General features: G+C 71.4%; 10 protein-coding genes and 1 pseudogene across 11 annotated transcripts; 6 read left to right on the top strand and 5 right to left on the bottom strand.

Annotated features, from left to right (window-relative positions):
• Nucleotides 1-7: 7 nt before the first annotated feature.
• MSY001_2763 (uncharacterized protein) lies at nucleotides 8-717 on the bottom strand (the record flags this gene model as incomplete). Its single annotated transcript, XM_018884629.1, has 2 exons — nucleotides 8-88; nucleotides 145-717. 2 exons carry the CDS (start codon nucleotides 715-717, stop codon nucleotides 8-10), a joined length of 654 nt encoding a protein of 217 aa, XP_018741270.1.
• Nucleotides 718-769: 52 nt separating this feature from the next.
• Nucleotides 770-1827, top strand: MSY001_2762 (uncharacterized protein; the record flags this gene model as incomplete). Its single annotated transcript, XM_018884628.1, has 2 exons — nucleotides 770-1758; nucleotides 1782-1827. The coding sequence occupies 2 exons, from the start codon at nucleotides 770-772 to the stop codon at nucleotides 1825-1827; spliced, it is 1035 nt and encodes a 344-aa protein (XP_018741269.1).
• Nucleotides 1828-2493: 666 nt separating this feature from the next.
• MSY001_2761 (uncharacterized protein) lies at nucleotides 2494-3318 on the bottom strand (the record flags this gene model as incomplete). Its single annotated transcript, XM_018884627.1, has 1 exon — nucleotides 2494-3318. The coding sequence occupies one exon, from the start codon at nucleotides 3316-3318 to the stop codon at nucleotides 2494-2496; it is 825 nt and encodes a 274-aa protein (XP_018741268.1).
• Nucleotides 3319-3437: 119 nt separating this feature from the next.
• Nucleotides 3438-4874, top strand: MSY001_2760 (uncharacterized protein; the record flags this gene model as incomplete). The annotated part of the gene is made up of 1 exon (XM_018884626.1): nucleotides 3438-4874. The coding sequence occupies one exon, from the start codon at nucleotides 3438-3440 to the stop codon at nucleotides 4872-4874; it is 1437 nt and encodes a 478-aa protein (XP_018741267.1).
• MSY001_2759 (uncharacterized protein) lies at nucleotides 4871-6150 on the bottom strand (the record flags this gene model as incomplete). The annotated part of the gene is made up of 2 exons (XM_018884625.1): nucleotides 4871-5235; nucleotides 5265-6150. 2 exons carry the CDS (start codon nucleotides 6148-6150, stop codon nucleotides 4871-4873), a joined length of 1251 nt encoding a protein of 416 aa, XP_018741266.1.
• An 830-nt stretch (nucleotides 6151-6980) lies between these two features.
• Nucleotides 6981-7739, top strand: MSY001_2758 (uncharacterized protein; the record flags this gene model as incomplete). The annotated part of the gene is made up of 1 exon (XM_018884624.1): nucleotides 6981-7739. The coding sequence occupies one exon, from the start codon at nucleotides 6981-6983 to the stop codon at nucleotides 7737-7739; it is 759 nt and encodes a 252-aa protein (XP_018741265.1).
• Nucleotides 7740-8588: 849 nt separating this feature from the next.
• On the top strand, nucleotides 8589-9132 carry MSY001_2757 (uncharacterized protein; the record flags this gene model as incomplete). Its single annotated transcript, XM_018884623.1, has 2 exons — nucleotides 8589-9037; nucleotides 9078-9132. 2 exons carry the CDS (start codon nucleotides 8589-8591, stop codon nucleotides 9130-9132), a joined length of 504 nt encoding a protein of 167 aa, XP_018741264.1.
• A 187-nt stretch (nucleotides 9133-9319) lies between these two features.
• MSY001_2756 (uncharacterized protein) lies at nucleotides 9320-11604 on the bottom strand (the record flags this gene model as incomplete). The annotated part of the gene is made up of 3 exons (XM_018884622.1): nucleotides 9320-10558; nucleotides 10640-10746; nucleotides 10770-11604. 3 exons carry the CDS (start codon nucleotides 11602-11604, stop codon nucleotides 9320-9322), a joined length of 2181 nt encoding a protein of 726 aa, XP_018741263.1.
• Nucleotides 11605-11699: 95 nt separating this feature from the next.
• MSY001_2755 (uncharacterized protein) lies at nucleotides 11700-12578 on the top strand (the record flags this gene model as incomplete). Its single annotated transcript, XM_018884621.1, has 1 exon — nucleotides 11700-12578. One exon carries the CDS (start codon nucleotides 11700-11702, stop codon nucleotides 12576-12578), a length of 879 nt encoding a protein of 292 aa, XP_018741262.1.
• Nucleotides 12579-12589: 11 nt separating this feature from the next.
• MSY001_2754 (uncharacterized protein) lies at nucleotides 12590-13357 on the bottom strand (the record flags this gene model as incomplete). Its single annotated transcript, XM_018884619.1, has 1 exon — nucleotides 12590-13357. One exon carries the CDS (start codon nucleotides 13355-13357, stop codon nucleotides 12590-12592), a length of 768 nt encoding a protein of 255 aa, XP_018741261.1.
• Nucleotides 13358-13441: 84 nt separating this feature from the next.
• Nucleotides 13442-16186, top strand: MSY001_2753 (annotated as a pseudogene). The gene has a single exon. A coding segment is annotated over exon 1 (2745 nt).

Below are 16186 nucleotides of genomic sequence, written 5' to 3'. Positions count from 1 at the left end.
TATACCACTACTGCTTCTGCTTCTTCTTCTTCTTGGGCTCGTCCGTGTCCTTCTTGCGCTTCTTTTCCGTCGTGTCCTTCCGCGGCGCCTGCGTCGGCGCGGGGCCTTGCGAGCCCGTCGGGCGGCTGCGTCAGTAGTGCGTACATACAAGGTCCCTTTGAGGCGGTCCCACGGCTGGGCGCGCGGGCGCGGCGTCGACGCCGCGTCCGGGTGCGCGGCGCGTGGCGCCTGCCGCGCCATGTACAGGCGGCGTGCAATGGGCGCTGCGGTAAGCAGGGAGAACGTACCCAGGCGGAGCGACCCCTTGCGCGGCACCAGCGCCGATACGCTCACGAGCTCGCTCGCCACGCCGGCGCTCTTCGGGGTGCGCAGAAACTCGCGGTCCAGGCGCACGCGGTCGTCCGACGGCCCTGCCATCTCGATCAGCTGCGACGGGCCCTCGTTCACACGCTCGGCCGTCGTCTGCGTCGCGACCAGCACGTCGTACGTGTCGTCACCCGGCACCTCGACCGAGGCCAGGACGCCGTGCTCGCTAGCGAGCGCCTCGCGTGGGATCGTCACGCCATCGAGGCTCGCGGGATCGACGCCTTCCGGCACACGGATGACCCACAGCTCCTTGTCGCTCATAGAGCCCATATCGTCCAGGCCGCACGCGCGGTAGCCAACAGGTGGCGTAAACGTCGACGCAGCGGCACGGCTGCCGTCCGTGCTCGTCATCGTCGTGCAAGCCGCGCTCGCTTTTTTTCGGGTGGAGGGCCATCGCTCCCCCATGGCGCTACACGTCGTGCTCGGTGGGCTGCTGGCCCTGTGGGCGCTGCGCTACGTGGTGCCGCGGCGAGGCCGGCGCGTGGCCAAGCTGCCTGCGGCAGATGAGCACGTAGTGATTCTCGGCGCATCGACGCTCGATGGCCTGGGCGCCGCGCTGCTGCAGCAGTACCTGCTGCGGGGCACGGAGCACCTGATGATCGTGGGGCGCCGTCTCGATGGCCTGGAGCAGGTGCGCGATCGCATGCTGGCGCAGACGGCTGGGCGCCGCAGTGTGCGCGCGCATGTCGAGATTGTGCAGGCCGAGCTGACGAGCAGTGCCGACGTCGCCGCGCTGCGCGACCGCCTCCTGCAGCAGTGGGGCAGGCTCGACACGCTGCACGTCGTGTTTGGCGTGACGTCCATCCTGCCGATCCTCGGCGTGGCGGACGTCGATCCGTGCGGCGTGAATGCGAGTGGCGCTGCGAGCACGGACGTGCATCCCACGCGCGACGGCCTCGATCGCATCGCGACGACTGTGCGGCAGAGCAGCGACGGCAACCTGACGGGCACGGCCATGGTGCTGGGCGCGCTCGTGCCTATTCTGCAGACGACGTCCGCGCACCCCGCCGTCGCGGTGATCGGCTCCGTGGCCGGCCTCGTGCCCGCGCCGACGCGCGCCGTGTACTGTGCGACGAAAGCATCGCAGCACTTTTTGGTGCGGTCCATCGAGCTCGAGTGCGAGTCGCAGGCAGGTACGCCGGTGCCTGGTACGCAGCGGCGGCGCGCGCGCGTGCCGTTCCTGCTCGTCGCGCCGGGCCCCATCCAGAACTCGTTCGTGGCTTCGTACGCGGTCGATGCGCGCACGGGTCCACGCGACGACCGCGAGCACGCCCTGGATGTGCACGACGTGGTCCGCGCGACACTGGCGCGGCTCGATCATGCGCAGTGGGGCACGCTCGTGCTGCCGGCGCGCGCCTATGTGGCGTCGCTCTTGGCGCAGGTGAACGCGACGTACGTACGGCGAACTTACGCAGGCGCGGCTGGATTGGGCGCGTGGCGCATCGCATGTACAACTACTAGCTATGCCGCACGAGCGAGCGCACGCTGGGCCCCTCGGCAGGGTGCGCGCCCGGCGAGAAGTGGCGCTGGAGGCGGCGGCGCAGGGACTCGGCAGGTATAGCGTCCCGCGCGGCACACTCGTCCGACCAGGTGGCCGCGCAGGGCGACGTAGGTGTGGGTGGCATGCTCTGTAGGCCCGTGACGCGTGTGCCAAACTCGCGCGAGAGCGGCGACGGCGTCGCCGGGCGGAACTGCGTGCCGGCGCGCCGAGGGGCAGGCGCGCCCGGCGGGCCGCTCGCAGGCGCCGCGCCCGACGGCGCGTGGGCGTCCCTGGCGGGCTCCGGCTCGCTGGCGTGCGGGAGCGATAGAGCGCGCCGCTTGGCAGCGCGCATGGCGGGATCCTGCCGCGGCAGGTCGCCGGGCGTTCCGGGCCGCCCGTCCTCGGCAGCGGCGCCGGGTGCCCCGCTGCGAGACCGCTTGCGGCCCAGGCTGTCCACGAGATTGGGGTCCATGGACGTCGGCGAGCGATCGGCGTCCCACGAGGCCCGCCGGACGCGGCGGCGATGAGCAGCGAACGAGCCACACGCTGCACGGTCCTTCTCACGTCGCCACGTGCAGCGTGTGGCGTGCCCGATCGCTGTGCCTGGGCCAGAGCCGCCGCCGCGGCGCTGGATCGCTATGGCCTACTTATGCAAACTCGGGCACACAGTGCTCGCCGGGGCCGTACGGCGCTTCCTTCAGCGTCCGGTTCTCGCGGTCGGGCGCCGAGTGCAAGCGGCCGTTCTGGGGGCCGGTCGGGACGTTCTCGCCGCGCGCCAGGCCATCGAGCACCTGGACGACCGATTCGGGCGTGAGGTCCTCCTGCGTGTGAGTGCATCGACGTACGTAGTAGCTGTCGTTGATCTGGACCATGGGCGCGTTCGAGCAGGCGCCGAGGCACTCGACCTCGATCACGGTGAACTTCTTGTCCGCGGTCGTGTGGCCCGCGGTGATACCGAGGTGCTTCTCGATCGCCTCGAGCACGGCCGTCGAGCCGCAGCCGCCGAGCATGCACGGCGTCGTCGTGCACACCTGCACAAAGTACTTGCCGACGGGGTCGCTGGCGTAAGTGCATTCGACGTACCGGTTGTACATCGTGTAGAAGGTGGCCACCTCGTACACACGCATCGGCGGCATCTCCAGGAGCTCGGCCACGTAGTTCATCGCGCTGATGCTGAGCCAGTTGTCGTTCTGCTTCTGCGCGAGGTGCAGCAGGGGAATCACCGCCGCCTTCTTGTACTGCCAAGGGTAGCGCGCGATGATCTCCTGCGCCTCGGGCATGTGCTTCTCGTCAAACGCAAACGGGATCGACGGGTTGTTGTACGGCGTGTCGCGGTGCACAAACAGCGCATCCGAGCGCACGGCCGCCGTGCTGGAGATCGCACGCACACCCGCAGAGCGCGCAAGAGGCGCCGTGGGCACACCCCGCGAGAGGAGCGCGCGCACAGTCTGTCGCAGAGCCATGGCCGACATGCTAGGTAGAAGCTCGCTAGCGGGGCGCCCACCACGGACCGGGCGCCTTTTGCGCTCTGTCACGTGATGCGCACGCCGCGCCGCTGCGCCGCGCGACCTGCCCAGGCCGCGTCGGTAGCATGGACGCCGCGTGCGCGTGCCCCGTCTGCGAGCAGGTCGGCACCGTCCAGTGGCTCGCAGAGGCGTGTGCGTACGTGTGCTGTGCATGCGCGGCGATCGTCGCGGAGGCGCCCCTCGACGCACCGGACGCCCCCGGCGCGCTGCCCCCGTCGCCCGCCCGCCCGTACAGCTCGCGGCGCTGGCCGCTCGCGTACGACCGGGAGCACGCACGCGCCGAGTCGGACCGGCGGCGCCACGCGGAGATGCGCGCGATGCTGCAGGGCGCGTGTCTGCGCCTCGGGTGGGAGCACGCAGCCACAGGAGCGTGCGCCCTCTTTGAGCGCGCGCATGCGGCGCTGGCGCCGCAGCGCGCACATACCCGGTGGGGCGCGTGGGCCGCGGCTCTCGCGGCGGCGTGCCTCTATGCCACGCTGCGCGAGGCGGGGTACATTGTGGATGTGGCCGCGGTCGCCGCAGCGACCGATCAGCCGCTCGCGGCGGTCGCCCACGCATGCGGAGAGCTGGGCCGCGAGCCGCGCCTGCCGCGCGTGCCCGTCAAGGACCCGGGGCTGTACTGGCGGCGGTACACCGAGTACCTCGAGCGGCATCCTCCTGCGGCGCTCGCGTCTCTGCGGCGCGCGATACCCTGGCCCGACGTGCGTGCAGGGACCGAGCAGCTGTACAGGCTGTGCACGCGGTACCAGTGGGCGAGCCTCGATGCGCAGCCATTTGCGTACGCCATGGTCATGCACGCGATGGAGGGCGCACTGCAGCGCGCGCTCCCGGTACGTGCGCTCGCCGACGCGGCGCCGCCTGCGATGGCATGGAGCGGCGGCGACGGATGGCTCCTGGGCCCGCCGCGCGGGTCCGTCGCGTCGGTCCTGGCGCGCTACGCGGAGCTGCACAAGATGCTGGCTCAACACGTGCAGTCTCTTCCCTGGGTCGCCGCGCGGCCCGTCACGAAGAAGGAGCGCGATCGCGCACGGCACCAGGCGCCAGGCACGCCGCGCAGTGTGTCGCGAGCAGAGGTGGCTCGGTACATGGGGGACGCGGTGCAGATGGCGGCGCAGGCGCCCGAGCCCGCATCGCGTCCGTCGTGGACGCACCTGTATGGACGGGCCGAGCCGCCGCGGCCGGCGGCCCCAGGCGCCCCGGGGCCGTCGATGGCCGCGCGCTTGGGCCTCGCTGCGCCGCAGATCGATGCGCTGAGCGAGGCGCAGGTGGATGCGTGCCTGTTTGAGCCGGACGAGCTATCGACCTATCTGCGCACGCCCGACGAGCAGGCGCGCTGGGCGCGCCTCAAGGGCTGGGACGGGGCGCCCGCGGTGCGCGCAGGGCCGCCCGATGCGCCGGCGCCGAAGCGGCCGCGCCTGGCGCTCGACAAGGCGCACCTGACGCGGCCGCTCGACCTGGCGCAGCAGACGGACGGGGCAGCGGACTGGGACGAGCTCGGCTAGCCGCCGCTGATCTCGTTGCGCTCCACGCCGGTGGCGTCGTGCTTGGCGCCCTGGAGGTCCTCGTACCAGTCGCGCGTGAGCCCGGCCTCGGCGCGGTCCGCGACGTTGAAGGGGCCCTTGAGGCGCCCCGCAAAGTGCCGCTGCACCGCGCCGCGGAACACGTCCACGGGCGCGAGGTGCTGGGGGTGCGCCTCGCACAGGAACGTGAGCCAGCGGTGGCCCGCCGCGACATGCGTGATCTCGTCGAGGTGGATCGTCTGCAGCGACTCGACCGACTCGGTATCGCCCGCGGCGGCAAACTTGCGGATCGTGACTGGATTCACGTCCAGGCCCCGGGCCTCGTGCACGAGGTGCACAATGGCTGCGTCAGCACCGTGGACGTACATAGACGCGCGAACAGGTCCTCGGACGTCTCGATGGCGGCCTCCCACAGTCCGTGGTGCACCGGCAGCGCGCCGAACCACGAGCCGAGCTCGAGGAGGCGCTGCTGGAGCAGCGTAAAGTGCTTGGCCTCGTCGTAGGCGACCCGGCAAAAGTCGTCGAAAAAGGCGCGCGGCAGGGGCACCGCCGGGGCGGCGTCCGTCGGCGTCTGCATGTGCCGCGCACTGAGCCGCGGGCCGCGCGCGATGATGTCCCACGCGAGGTCGATGGCCCACTGCTCGATGTTCGCGAGCGCATGCAGCAGGGCGATGCGGCTGCGCTCCGTGCCGCCCTTGCCGCGCTTCCCCTCGTGGCCAGGCCGCACGCGCTGCTCGTCGGGCATGCGGGGCGGCCACACAGGCGGCTGCTCGCTGTCGGGCGTGATCCACGCGCCATTCTCCCACGCGCCGCCGCCGATGGGGATGCCCTGCGCACACGCCTCGTACGCGAAGCGCGTGTACGCGACTTTGTGCAGCGGCGACGGCGTGCGGAGGATCAGCGTGGCCCATGCCACGAGCGTCGTGGGCGCCGGCTCAGGACGCCGCACGGCACTCGGGTCGAATGTGGCCGCCTCGCCGAGGCTCGCGAGCGTGCTGGGCGCGTCCTCCGCGCGCGGCCGCAGAGGCGGCGGGTCGGCCCACGCTGCGTCAGTCGCATGCACGTACCGTCCGAGATGGGGCGGCGCGCCGCGAGCGTCCACACCGACGCACCGTGGTCCGTCTCGTCGGTAGGCGCCTCGATGCTCACCACGCCTGCGTCGATCGAGACGGCGTACACACACGCCCGCAGGCCCGTCGACGAGGCACCGGTCCGGATCCCAAAGTCGTATTGCTGCGTGAGTACGGCGCACGCACATGCCACCTGCGGTCAGAAGCGCGCACGTACGGGCACACCACAATAAGATCCTCGACGTCGTCCAGGCCAGGGCGCAGCGGCGCACGCTCGAGCGAGGCGCCGAGGTGCGGGCACCGCGCCTCCATGCAGTAGAACATCGGCGCGGCGCTGGCCATGCGGAAGAGCAGCACGTCGTGCGTCTCTTCCGTGTGCGTGTGGCGCAGCGTGAGGACATGGCGGTGCGCGCTGGCCAGCGCAGCCACGTCGCCGATCCGCACACGCGCCATGAGCTGCGCGAGGCCTGCGGCGGCCGCGCCCGGGCACCGAGGAGCATCACGTGAGTGGCGGCCCCGTCGCGGCGCACCCGCGCACCACCATGATGGGCCGCCTGCTACACTATGCGGCCGATGCGCTCATGGTCTCGACGATCCTCGCCGGCATCAAGCAGACGTCGGGCATCACGCCTGACATCACGCAGGTCTCGGAGCCGAACGTGCGCCAGGCCGTGTACTACTACCTGTCGGCGGGCGAGTACATCTTCGACAAGGCCCTCGCCTTTGCGCAGAGCAGCTCCCACTTCCGCCCCGCCGAGCCGATCAACCCGCTCTCGCTCTTCAACAAGGAGGTGCATGGCAGCCTGCGGCAGTACTCGCATAGCGATACGCCTAGCCGGTTCTAGCGCGGCGGGCGTCGTGCCTACGTAGTTGCTCGACTCTTGTACCACCGCCCCGCCGATGCCACTACGCGCACGCCGCGCTTTCGGCGGCGCGCCGCGCGCTCGCTCGGCCGCGGGCGCTGGCGAAAGCGCCGGGCGCGTGGAAGTGCCTCCACCCGAAAAACGACCCTTTTCCCATGGCCCCTGCTGAGCCGGCGCGGCCGCCCATCGCACTCGCGTACCCCGAGGGCGTGGGCGCGGACGCGCCTGCGCGGCTGTATGTGCTCCCGCACCCCCACAGCGGCGTGCCCACGTACTTTGCCGTGCACGATGACGCCACGTACGAGCTGCTCGTCGTGCGGCCTGACCAGCGCGCTGCGCGCAGCTGGATGCTCGCGCCGAGGGGCGGCGCGCCGCGGCCCGGGCACATCCTGCGCGACGGCGCCCTGCATGTGCTGAGCCCCATGGACCCTGCGCTGCTTTTGCTGGGCCTTCTCGCGCCTGTGTGGGGCGAGCGGCGGCTCTGCCCACGCGACGACCTCGCTGAGGCCGCTGCCGAGCACCATGCCGCGCGGCGCGCCGCTGACCTGGCCGCCCGCGCGCCAGAGGCCGCGCCTTCCACGCCGGCGTGGCCGGATATCGCTACCGTCCTTGCGCTGCCGGCGATGCAAGCGCCCCTCACGCGCATCTGCGCGACGCAGGCCGAGCCAAGCGCCCACGACGGCCTCGTGTACCGCCTCGACGAGGCGCGCGTGTATGCGCTCCTCACACGCAAGGTCGAGCGTGTGCTGCACGACGCCGCGGACGTGGTCGCGGCGCAGAGCCAGCGGCACTACGGCGCGGAGGCCACCGACGCCGAGATCGCCGCGGCGCAGCGGCGCGTCGCCACCGACCTGGTCGCTATGTACGTGCCGCCCGCCGTGGACGACGCATGGCGCGCCGAGAGGAAGACGTGACTGTACATGATCTAGGGGTCCTCGCAGGGCTCGTTCGGCGGCCCCGACATCGCCCATGTCCATGCCTCCAGTGCATGGGAGGCACATTGCGACGCCTCGTGTGCCGCGAGGGAGGGGGCCCCGTCCACCGGGGAGGCGTCGCGCGGCGAGTGACCCTCGGTCGTCCAGAGCCACTCGTCGCGCTCCAAGTCCATGTAGGGCGCGAGGCCGTAGCGCGAGCCGGACATGTTGTGCGACGGCGGCGTCCGTGGCGAGGCCGCGAAGTTGCCAGGCGCGCCGAGCCCTCCGCTCAGGCGCCGCCGCTCCGCGTCGATAAATGCACTGAATGGCACACTCGCGAGGTCGAGCGTGAGCGAGTCACGGGAGCCCGGCCGTGTGCTGTGGCGGCGCGGGTCAGGTTCGGCGTGCTTCGGGCTGGGGAGCGGCTGTGACTGGGCGCGCTCGCGCTGCGCGGACGGCCTCCGCAGCCGCACCTCGAGCGCGTCTCGCGCTGCACCCACGGGCTCGTCGCCGAGGGACAGGAGCCGCTCGCGTGCCGCGCGCAAGTGCTGCATCACTTGCTCGTCGTCTCCGTCACTGCCCCGCTCGCGCGCGTCGTCCGGCCATGTGTCGTCCTGGCCAGACCTGAGCGCCTTCACATCCAGCGGCGTGAGAAAGTCGGGCGACGCTGCCCGCTCCAAGCGCGCGAGCACGGCCGCCATCGCCGACGGCTCACACGGTGCTGCCCAGGGTTCCTCCGGCGCTCCACCGTTTCGGCCACGTGAGCTCGGCCGACATGCGTCGGAGCCCGCGAGGGCGCGCGCCAATGAGGCCCCGGCGATTTCCACCGCGGCTTGTCTGCTTGCGACGATGGCGTCGATGCTCTCTCGTGCTGCGGCCCGCGGGCTGATGGCCCCTGTGCGCGGCGCGCCTGTGCGTGCCTTGACGACGACGGGCGTGCGTGCTCGTGCGGACCCTGTGAACCCCGACGGCACCACCGGCCCGCTGCGAGTGTCGCCCGTCCACGACACGCTGAACGTGCGCGACGACCACACGCAGCCGCGCAAGGCGCACACCCTGCGCCCGCCGAAGCAGGAGCCGGACTACCTCGAGGGCCCGAGCGCGCTCGAGAAGGCTGGCCAGCTCTTCCTCTTCACCGAGATGGCGCGCGGTCTGTGGATGACGCTCGAGAACTTTTTCCGCCCGCCCTACACGATCCAGTACCCGTTCGAGAAGGGCCCGCTGAGCCCCCGCTTCCGCGGCGAGCATGCGCTGCGCCGCTACCCGACGGGCGAGGAGCGCTGCATCGCGTGCAAGCTGTGCGAGGCCATCTGCCCGGCGCTCGCCATCACGATCGAGAGCGAGACCCGCGCGGACGGCGCGCGGCGCACGACCCGCTACGATATCGACATGACCAAGTGCATCTACTGTGGCATGTGCCAGGAGGCGTGCCCCGTGGATGCGATCGTCGAGACGCAGACGCTCGAGTTCGCTACCGAGACCCGCGAGGAGCTTCTGTACAACAAGGAAAAGCTGCTCGCGAACGGCGACCGTGCCGAGGCGGAAATCGCCTCGAACATCTATGCCGACCACCTCACGCGCTAGTAGGTAGACCACGCATAGCTCTCCAGCGCCTCCTCGTCCGCCAGCGCGAGCTCGTGCTCGTCCTCGGCGATCGCGCCGCCCATGCCGTGCAGCGCCATCTTCGGCAGGTCGCCCATCGCACTCACCTCCCGCACGTACCGCGGGTCCAGATCCACAGCCGCCGCGAGGTGCTGCGCAATCTCGGCGTGGAACGCGTGCGGCAGCTGCACGGGGCTGTGCGCCTCGCGCGGCGGCGTCGCAGCCACGCCGCTGCTGCCCTCGTGGCTCGGCGCAAAGCGCCCGCCGCCCAGGCGCATGTACGAGCGCGCGAGCATCAGATGCACGCGCGGCTCCGCAGGCGCCAGCGCACACACACGCAGGAGCTCCGCATGCGCCGCCTGCCGCCGCTGCGCCCGCTCACGCGCACTGAGCGGCGGCGCATCGCCCCCGTCCTGCTCCGCCGCATGCACCGTGCGGAGCAGCAGCTGCGCCTTCTTGAGGCGCGTCATCGCCGCCTTCGGCTGCATCGAAATCGCCCGCTGGTACACGGCGAGCGCGCCGTCGCTGTCGCCCGTCTGCTCGAGCGCCCAGCCGAGCAGGTCGAGCAGCACAGCATTGCTCCGGTTGATCAGAAAGGCCTGCGCGTACGCCTCACTCGCCCGCGCAGGCTGCCCCTGCCGCAGGTACACCTGCCCGAGGCCCGCGAGCGCATTCCAGTGCCGCCGGTCACACCGCCGCGCACACCGGAACAGGCGCACAGCCCGCACCGGCTGCTCGAGCTCCAGCGCCTCGTAGCCGGCCAGCGTGTACGCATACGCACACTCCGGCGCCACAAGCGTCGCCTGCTGGAAGCACTGGTACGCCGCGTCGTGCTGGTGCTGCAGCGACCACGTGTTGCCCGCCGCCATGTGCGCGACCGCCGAGCGCGGGTCCAGCGCCAGCAGGTCCTGCGCGAGCGCCGACAGCGCCACCTCGCGGTGCAGCTGGAACAGCACGAGCGAATAAATGTCCATGTGCATCAGCAGACTCGGCTCCAGCGCGCGTGCACGGCTAAAGTACGCCTCGGCGTCCGCATACTCCGTCATGTCGTGCAGCGCGCGGCCCAGCAGGCAGTACACGCCTGCCGTGCGGAACGCGCGGCGCGCCGGCCCTTCCTTCGCGCTCGTGCACAGCTGCGCGACGGCCACGGCGCCCTCGTACAGCCGCACGTGTCGGTACGCATGGCCCAGCTCCTGCACGAGCGCCAGCACATCCGCCTCCGGCGCCGCTCGCGCCGCCGCGCGCGGGCCGGGCGCGCGCGCACGCGCCGCAGGGCCGTCGGCNGCCGTGCGACGCACCACGCCCGGCTCGGGCCGCACGCGCTTCGCGCCACTCGGCGCGTCGGGCGCGGCGTCCGCGCGCACGCCTGGGAGCACGAACGATGTGTCGGCTGGCGGGGCCATGCCTGGTGTCAGTCGGGGCACGTACCCATATCGCACAGGGCGGTCCATGCGCTCCAGTTGAACGGGTCCTTTTCGCGCGCCAGTTGGAGGTGCGCGGCGGCCTCGGCGTACTGCGCCTGCTTCATCGCCATGCGCCCCATGTGCGTGTACATCTGACTCGCGTACACCTGGCGCGCCGGCGGGAGTGCGCCGTCGGACGCCTTGCGCTTCGTGCCGTGCTCCATCGTGTACTGCAGGGCGTCGTGCGCCTCCTGGAAGCGGCCGAGCACGCGGCACGCCGACGCATACACGCGCGCGGACCCCGGGTCCAGGAACGTGGCGTGCGAACCCTGCTGCAGCACATGGATGGCCGACAGGGCACACGCACGCGACGGCTCCCGCGCCTCGTAGCCCTGCGCGCGCGCGTCGGCGAACGACGACGGCGCGAACGGGAAGAGCAGTGCGGCGCCGCCCATCAGGTAGCACATCGCGAGAAGCCGGCGTGCCGGGACGCACGCTGCGTCGAGGGCGAGTGCGAGCGAGGCGTACAGCGTGGCCGACGCCATATCGGGCGTCAGCGAGAGGGCCGCACTGCTGCTCTGCGCGTCGTCGCTGACGTGCAGGTACGACTCGGCGAGCGCCACGAGCATCGCCACGACGTGCGCGTCTGCCTCCTCCGGCGTCTCGCGGCGCTCAGGCACGGGCTCGTGCGCTTCCGCGGCGTGCGGCGCCGCGGCGGGAGGCTGCGTGCGCGGCGCTGCGCGCTGCGCGCTGGGTGCGCGGACCGCTGTGCGCGTGCGTGCGCCCACGCTGCTTGCTCCTCGCGTCGATGGAGTCGCATTTCGCAAGCCGCGTCGCGCCGGCGGCGCTGCCGCTCTCATGCTGCCGAACAGGCGGCGACCGCGGCGTGTTGTGCGGCGGGGTTCGGCGCACGTGACGCAGCGCGCGTCCGGCCGCGGCGGGCGGCGGCGCCGGCATGGGCGACGTCGATCCGAAGATCGATCGGCGCCTGCGCCGTGTGCGCCACATTGTGCTCGTGCTGTCTGGCAAGGGCGGCGTGGGCAAGTCGTCTGTGGCTGCGCAGCTGGCCTTGTCGCTATCGTATGCGGCCGTGTCCGCCGAGGGCGGTGAGCGGCGCCTGCGCGTGGGCCTGCTGGACGCAGACCTGACGGGCCCCTCGATCCCGCGCATGCTCGGTCTGGACGGCGCGGCGGTGCACCAGAGCACGGACGGGTGGGTGCCCGTGTACACGGATGCGTCGCAGTGCCTCGCGGTGATGAGCGTGGGCTTTTTGCTGCGCTCGAAGAACGACTCGGTCGTGTGGCGTGGGCCGAAGAAGCAGGGCATGCTGCGCCAGTTCCTGGGCGATGTGCGCTGGGGCGACCTGGACTACCTGATCATTGATACGCCGCCGGGCACGACCGACGAGCACATCTCGCTCATGGAGGCCCTCCATGCGTACGGCCCGGTGGCGGTCCTCGTCACGACGCCGCAGGCTGTGGCGCTCGCGGACAATGTGCGCTCGCTCGACTTTGCGCACAAGGTCGGCCTCCCAGTCGTGGGCCTCATTGAGAACCTGAGTGGGTACGTGTGCCCCCACTGCGCCGAGTGCACGAACGTGTGGGGCCGGGGCGGCGGCGAGTCGCTCGCGGCGCAGCGGGGCCTGCCGTTCCTGGGGCGCGTGCCGATTGACCCTGCGCTCGTGCGCCTCCTCGACGACGCGCGCGAAGAGGCCGAGCAGCAGGACTCGCCGGACGCGCTCACGTACGCGACGATCCGGCGGTACCGCACGAGCGCGACGTTCGTGTACTTCCAGCCGATTGCCGAGGCGGTGCGCCAATATACCCGAGCATAGCTATGCATCTATCACGCACGGGCGCCATCGAAGACGGCGCTGATCGAGTGCCACACCGTGCCGGGCGCCTGCGTCGCATCGATGGGCGACCAGATACCGCGCTTCTTGTAGTACTCCGTCACGGCCGTCGTCTGCTTGTGGTAGGTCACGAGACGCTTCCGGAGCGCCTCCTCGTTGTCGTCCGAGCGCTGCACAAGCGGCTCGCCCGTCACGTCGTCGGTCATCGGCTTCTTCGGCGGGCTGAACTCCTTGTGGTAGCTGCGGCCACTGCCGGGGTGCACGAGGCGCCCGGTGATGCGGCTGATCAGCAGCTGGTCGGGGATCTGCAGCTCCACGACGTGGTCCAGCTTCTGGTGGCGCTGCTCGAGCATCTGGTCGAGCTTCTCCGCCTGCGGCGTCGTGCGGGGGAAGCCGTCCAGGACAAAGCCCTTGCGGCACGCGCGGTTGTTCTCGAGCTGGTCCTTGATCATGTTGATCATGATCTCGTCGCTCACGAGACCGCCCTGGTCCATGATCTTCTTCGCAGATTTGCCGAGATCCGTGCCGAGAGACACCTGCTGGCGCAGCAGATCACCCGTGGCCAGGTGGCACACCATGTTCTGGAAGCGCTCCAGAATCTTGGGCGCCTGCGTGCCCTTGCCGGCACCAGGCGGGCCGACCAGGATCATACGCACACCCTCCTTCGCGGGCTGCTGGCCCTCGAGAACGGCGATCTTCTCGTTCAGCTCGTTCACGAGCGACTTGAGGTACGTGAGCTCGGTGGTCGCGGGGGTCGACATGGCGGGAGAGGAAGACGCCGTTCCGTGCCGCTGCGACCCTAGTATCTTTAGTCATGCCTCCACCCCTCGCCCCCCGCCACCGCCATGGGCGCCGGCAGCACGCCGTCCTCGAGCTTTCCGTGCAGCGACGAGGATGTGCTGCTGGAGGCGCTCCGAGGCGTGGAAGGCGAGTCGGAGTTCGCCGTGTATGAGGACCCGGCGCCCAACCCCGCGCGCCGACCCGCCACACCCCCGCCACGCGCGCCCCTCACGGAGCGGCGGGACCTGATGGAGGCGGTGTCGCCGCCCGCCTCGCCGTCGCCCGACACCTCGTACCTCGCGGGCAAGGCGTACCAGGCGCTCTCCTTTGGCGATTGGGGCGCGTACATGCGCCACAAGCGCGCGAAGCTGCGCGTGCAGGACGCCGAGCTCGCCGCGTCAGCGCCGGCCTCACGCGCCCTCGCGGGCTGCGTCCTGTACGTGAACGGCCGCACAGATCCACCGTACGCCGAGCTCCGGCGCCTGGTCCTCGCGCACGGCGGGCAGTGCCTGCCCTACCTCGACCGGAAGCGCGACTGCACCCATATTGTCGCCAGCACCCTGCCCCCGAAGAAGCGCGCCGAGTTTCGCCACTACCGCGTCGTGCGCCCCGCCTGGGTCCTCGAGAGCTGCCGCCTCGGGCGCCCGGCCGACTGGACGCAGTTCCGCATCGACGGCATGGACCAGGGCGCGACGCTCACGGCGCACTGGGCGCCTGCGGCGCCCGCGGCGGACGAGGCAGAGGACTTGGCGGCCCCTCATGCGCGCGCAGCGCGCCTCCTCGCCTCCGAGGCATGGCGCGCGTCCCACACGGCCGCGAGCCCGCACTTTCTCCGTGGCTACTACGAGCACAGCCGCCTGCACCACCTGAGCACGTGGAAGGCCAATCTGCAGGAGCTCGTCGCGCACGCCTCCAGCGAGACGGGCGCCTGTGCGCCGCTGCTCCCCGCGTCCGTGCCTCGCACCCTGATGCATGTGGACTTTGACAGCTTCTTTGTGAGCGTGGGCCTGCGGGACCGCCCGGCGCTCCGCGGCCAGCCGGTCGCCGTGTGCCATGCGACGGGGCCCCCCAGCGCGGTGCCCAGCACGGCGGAAATCGCCTCGTGCAACTACGTGGCGCGCGCGCAGGGCGTGCGCAACGGCATGAGCCTCGGGCACGCGCGGCGGTGCTGTGGGGCGCTCCAGACGATCCCCTACACGATGGAGGCGTACTACACGACATCGCTGCAGTTTTATGCGATCCTCCTCGGCCTGGCCGACGTGCTCCAGGTCGTGAGCGTGGACGAGGCGCTGATCGACGTAAGTGCGCTCCTGCACCGCCTCGAGACGGCATGGGCGGACGACACTCGCGCGCATCCCACCGGCGCGCTGCACGAGCTCGAGACGCACTTTCGTGCGCGGCGGGCTGGCACGGACGTGCCCGCCGCCGCTCTGGCCGAGGCGATCCGCACGCTCATCCGCACGGCGACGCAGTGCGAGGCAAGTATTGGTGTCGGCGCCAATGTGCTCCAGGCGCGACTCGCAACGCGGCGCGCAAAGCCCAGCGGCAGCTTTGTGCTGCAGGGCCCAGACGTGCTGCCGCTCCTGCGGGCCCTCGACGTGGGCGACGTGTGGGGCGTCGGGGCCCGGCTCCAGGCACGCTTTGCGGCGTGGCTTGGCACGACGAATGTCGGCGCGATCCTAGACACCAGCTCCGAGCAGGCATTTGTGCAGCAGTGGGGCCCCAAGCACGGCGCGCGCCTGTGGGCCCAGTTCCACGGGCGCGATACAGATCAGCTGCGTGGCACGCACGAGCGGCAGAGCGTCGGCACGCACGTCACCTGGGGCGTGCGCCTGTCCAGCGAGGCCGAGCTGCGGACATTTGTCGACGGGCTCTGTGACGAGGTCGCGCAGCGCCAGGCGCGCCTCGGCGTCGTCGGCACGCACGTCTCGGTGCAGGTGCTGCAGCGCGATGCAAGCCGCGGCGAGGCGCCCAAGTTCCTGGGGCATGGCCCGTGCATCGCGCACAACCGCTCGGTGCGGCATCGCATCCCCGACGCGGCTACGCTGCGCCGCTGTGTGTGGACGATGGTACAGGCGATCGGCCTAGCACCCGTGGATGTGCGGGGCATCTCGATGAGTGTGTCGAAGTGGGAACGCACGGGATCGACGCTCGAGGCATGGTGGGCACGGCGTGCACCCGCGGCGGACGGCGGCGGGGCCAGGCCCGAGCCCGGCGCAGCGCCGGACGCGCCCGTTTTGCCGGCGCCGGACGACGCGTCTGCTCTACGGAATGCGGAACCGCACGACGCGCCTGCGGTACCTAGGGCGGTGCCGGACGATGCGCCTGCAGCACCGGACGATGCGCCTGCAGCACCGGACGATGCGCCTGCAGCACCGCACGACGCGCCTGCTCTGCCGAGTGCGACACCGGTCCAAGTGCCGCCTGCTTCGCAGCTCGACCCGCAGGTCCTTGCGCATCTCCCGACGCCGATGCGCGCGCAGATCGAAGCGGTGCTGGCGGAGCGCCGGACACCTGCACTCCCGTCGTCGCCCGCGCCAACGACGCCGTCCAAGCGCCGGCGGTCCTCGGCAAGTCCACGCACGCCGCGGCGTGCATCGTCCACGAGTCCTGGGCGCCAGGCGCGTCTCTCGGCGTACTTTTCGCCGACGCGCCGCGCACAGTCCGACACACTGCGTGCCGCGCAGGCGCGGGGGTGGGACGTGGACGTCTTCTCGGCGCTGCCTCCCGCGCTGCAGGCGGACCTCCTGCAAGAGCCGGCGCCGCGCGAGCCGCGGCCAGCGCGCCGTGCCTCGGCGCCCGCGCGCACG

This window comes from Malassezia sympodialis, genomic scaffold (assembly GCF_000349305.1).
Source record: "Malassezia sympodialis ATCC 42132 genomic scaffold, msy_sf_14, whole genome shotgun sequence".
NCBI lineage: Eukaryota > Fungi > Basidiomycota > Malasseziomycetes > Malasseziales > Malasseziaceae > Malassezia > Malassezia sympodialis.
The sequence above is the reverse complement of the archived record's forward strand: the minus strand, read 5'-3'. Positions and strand labels throughout refer to the sequence as shown.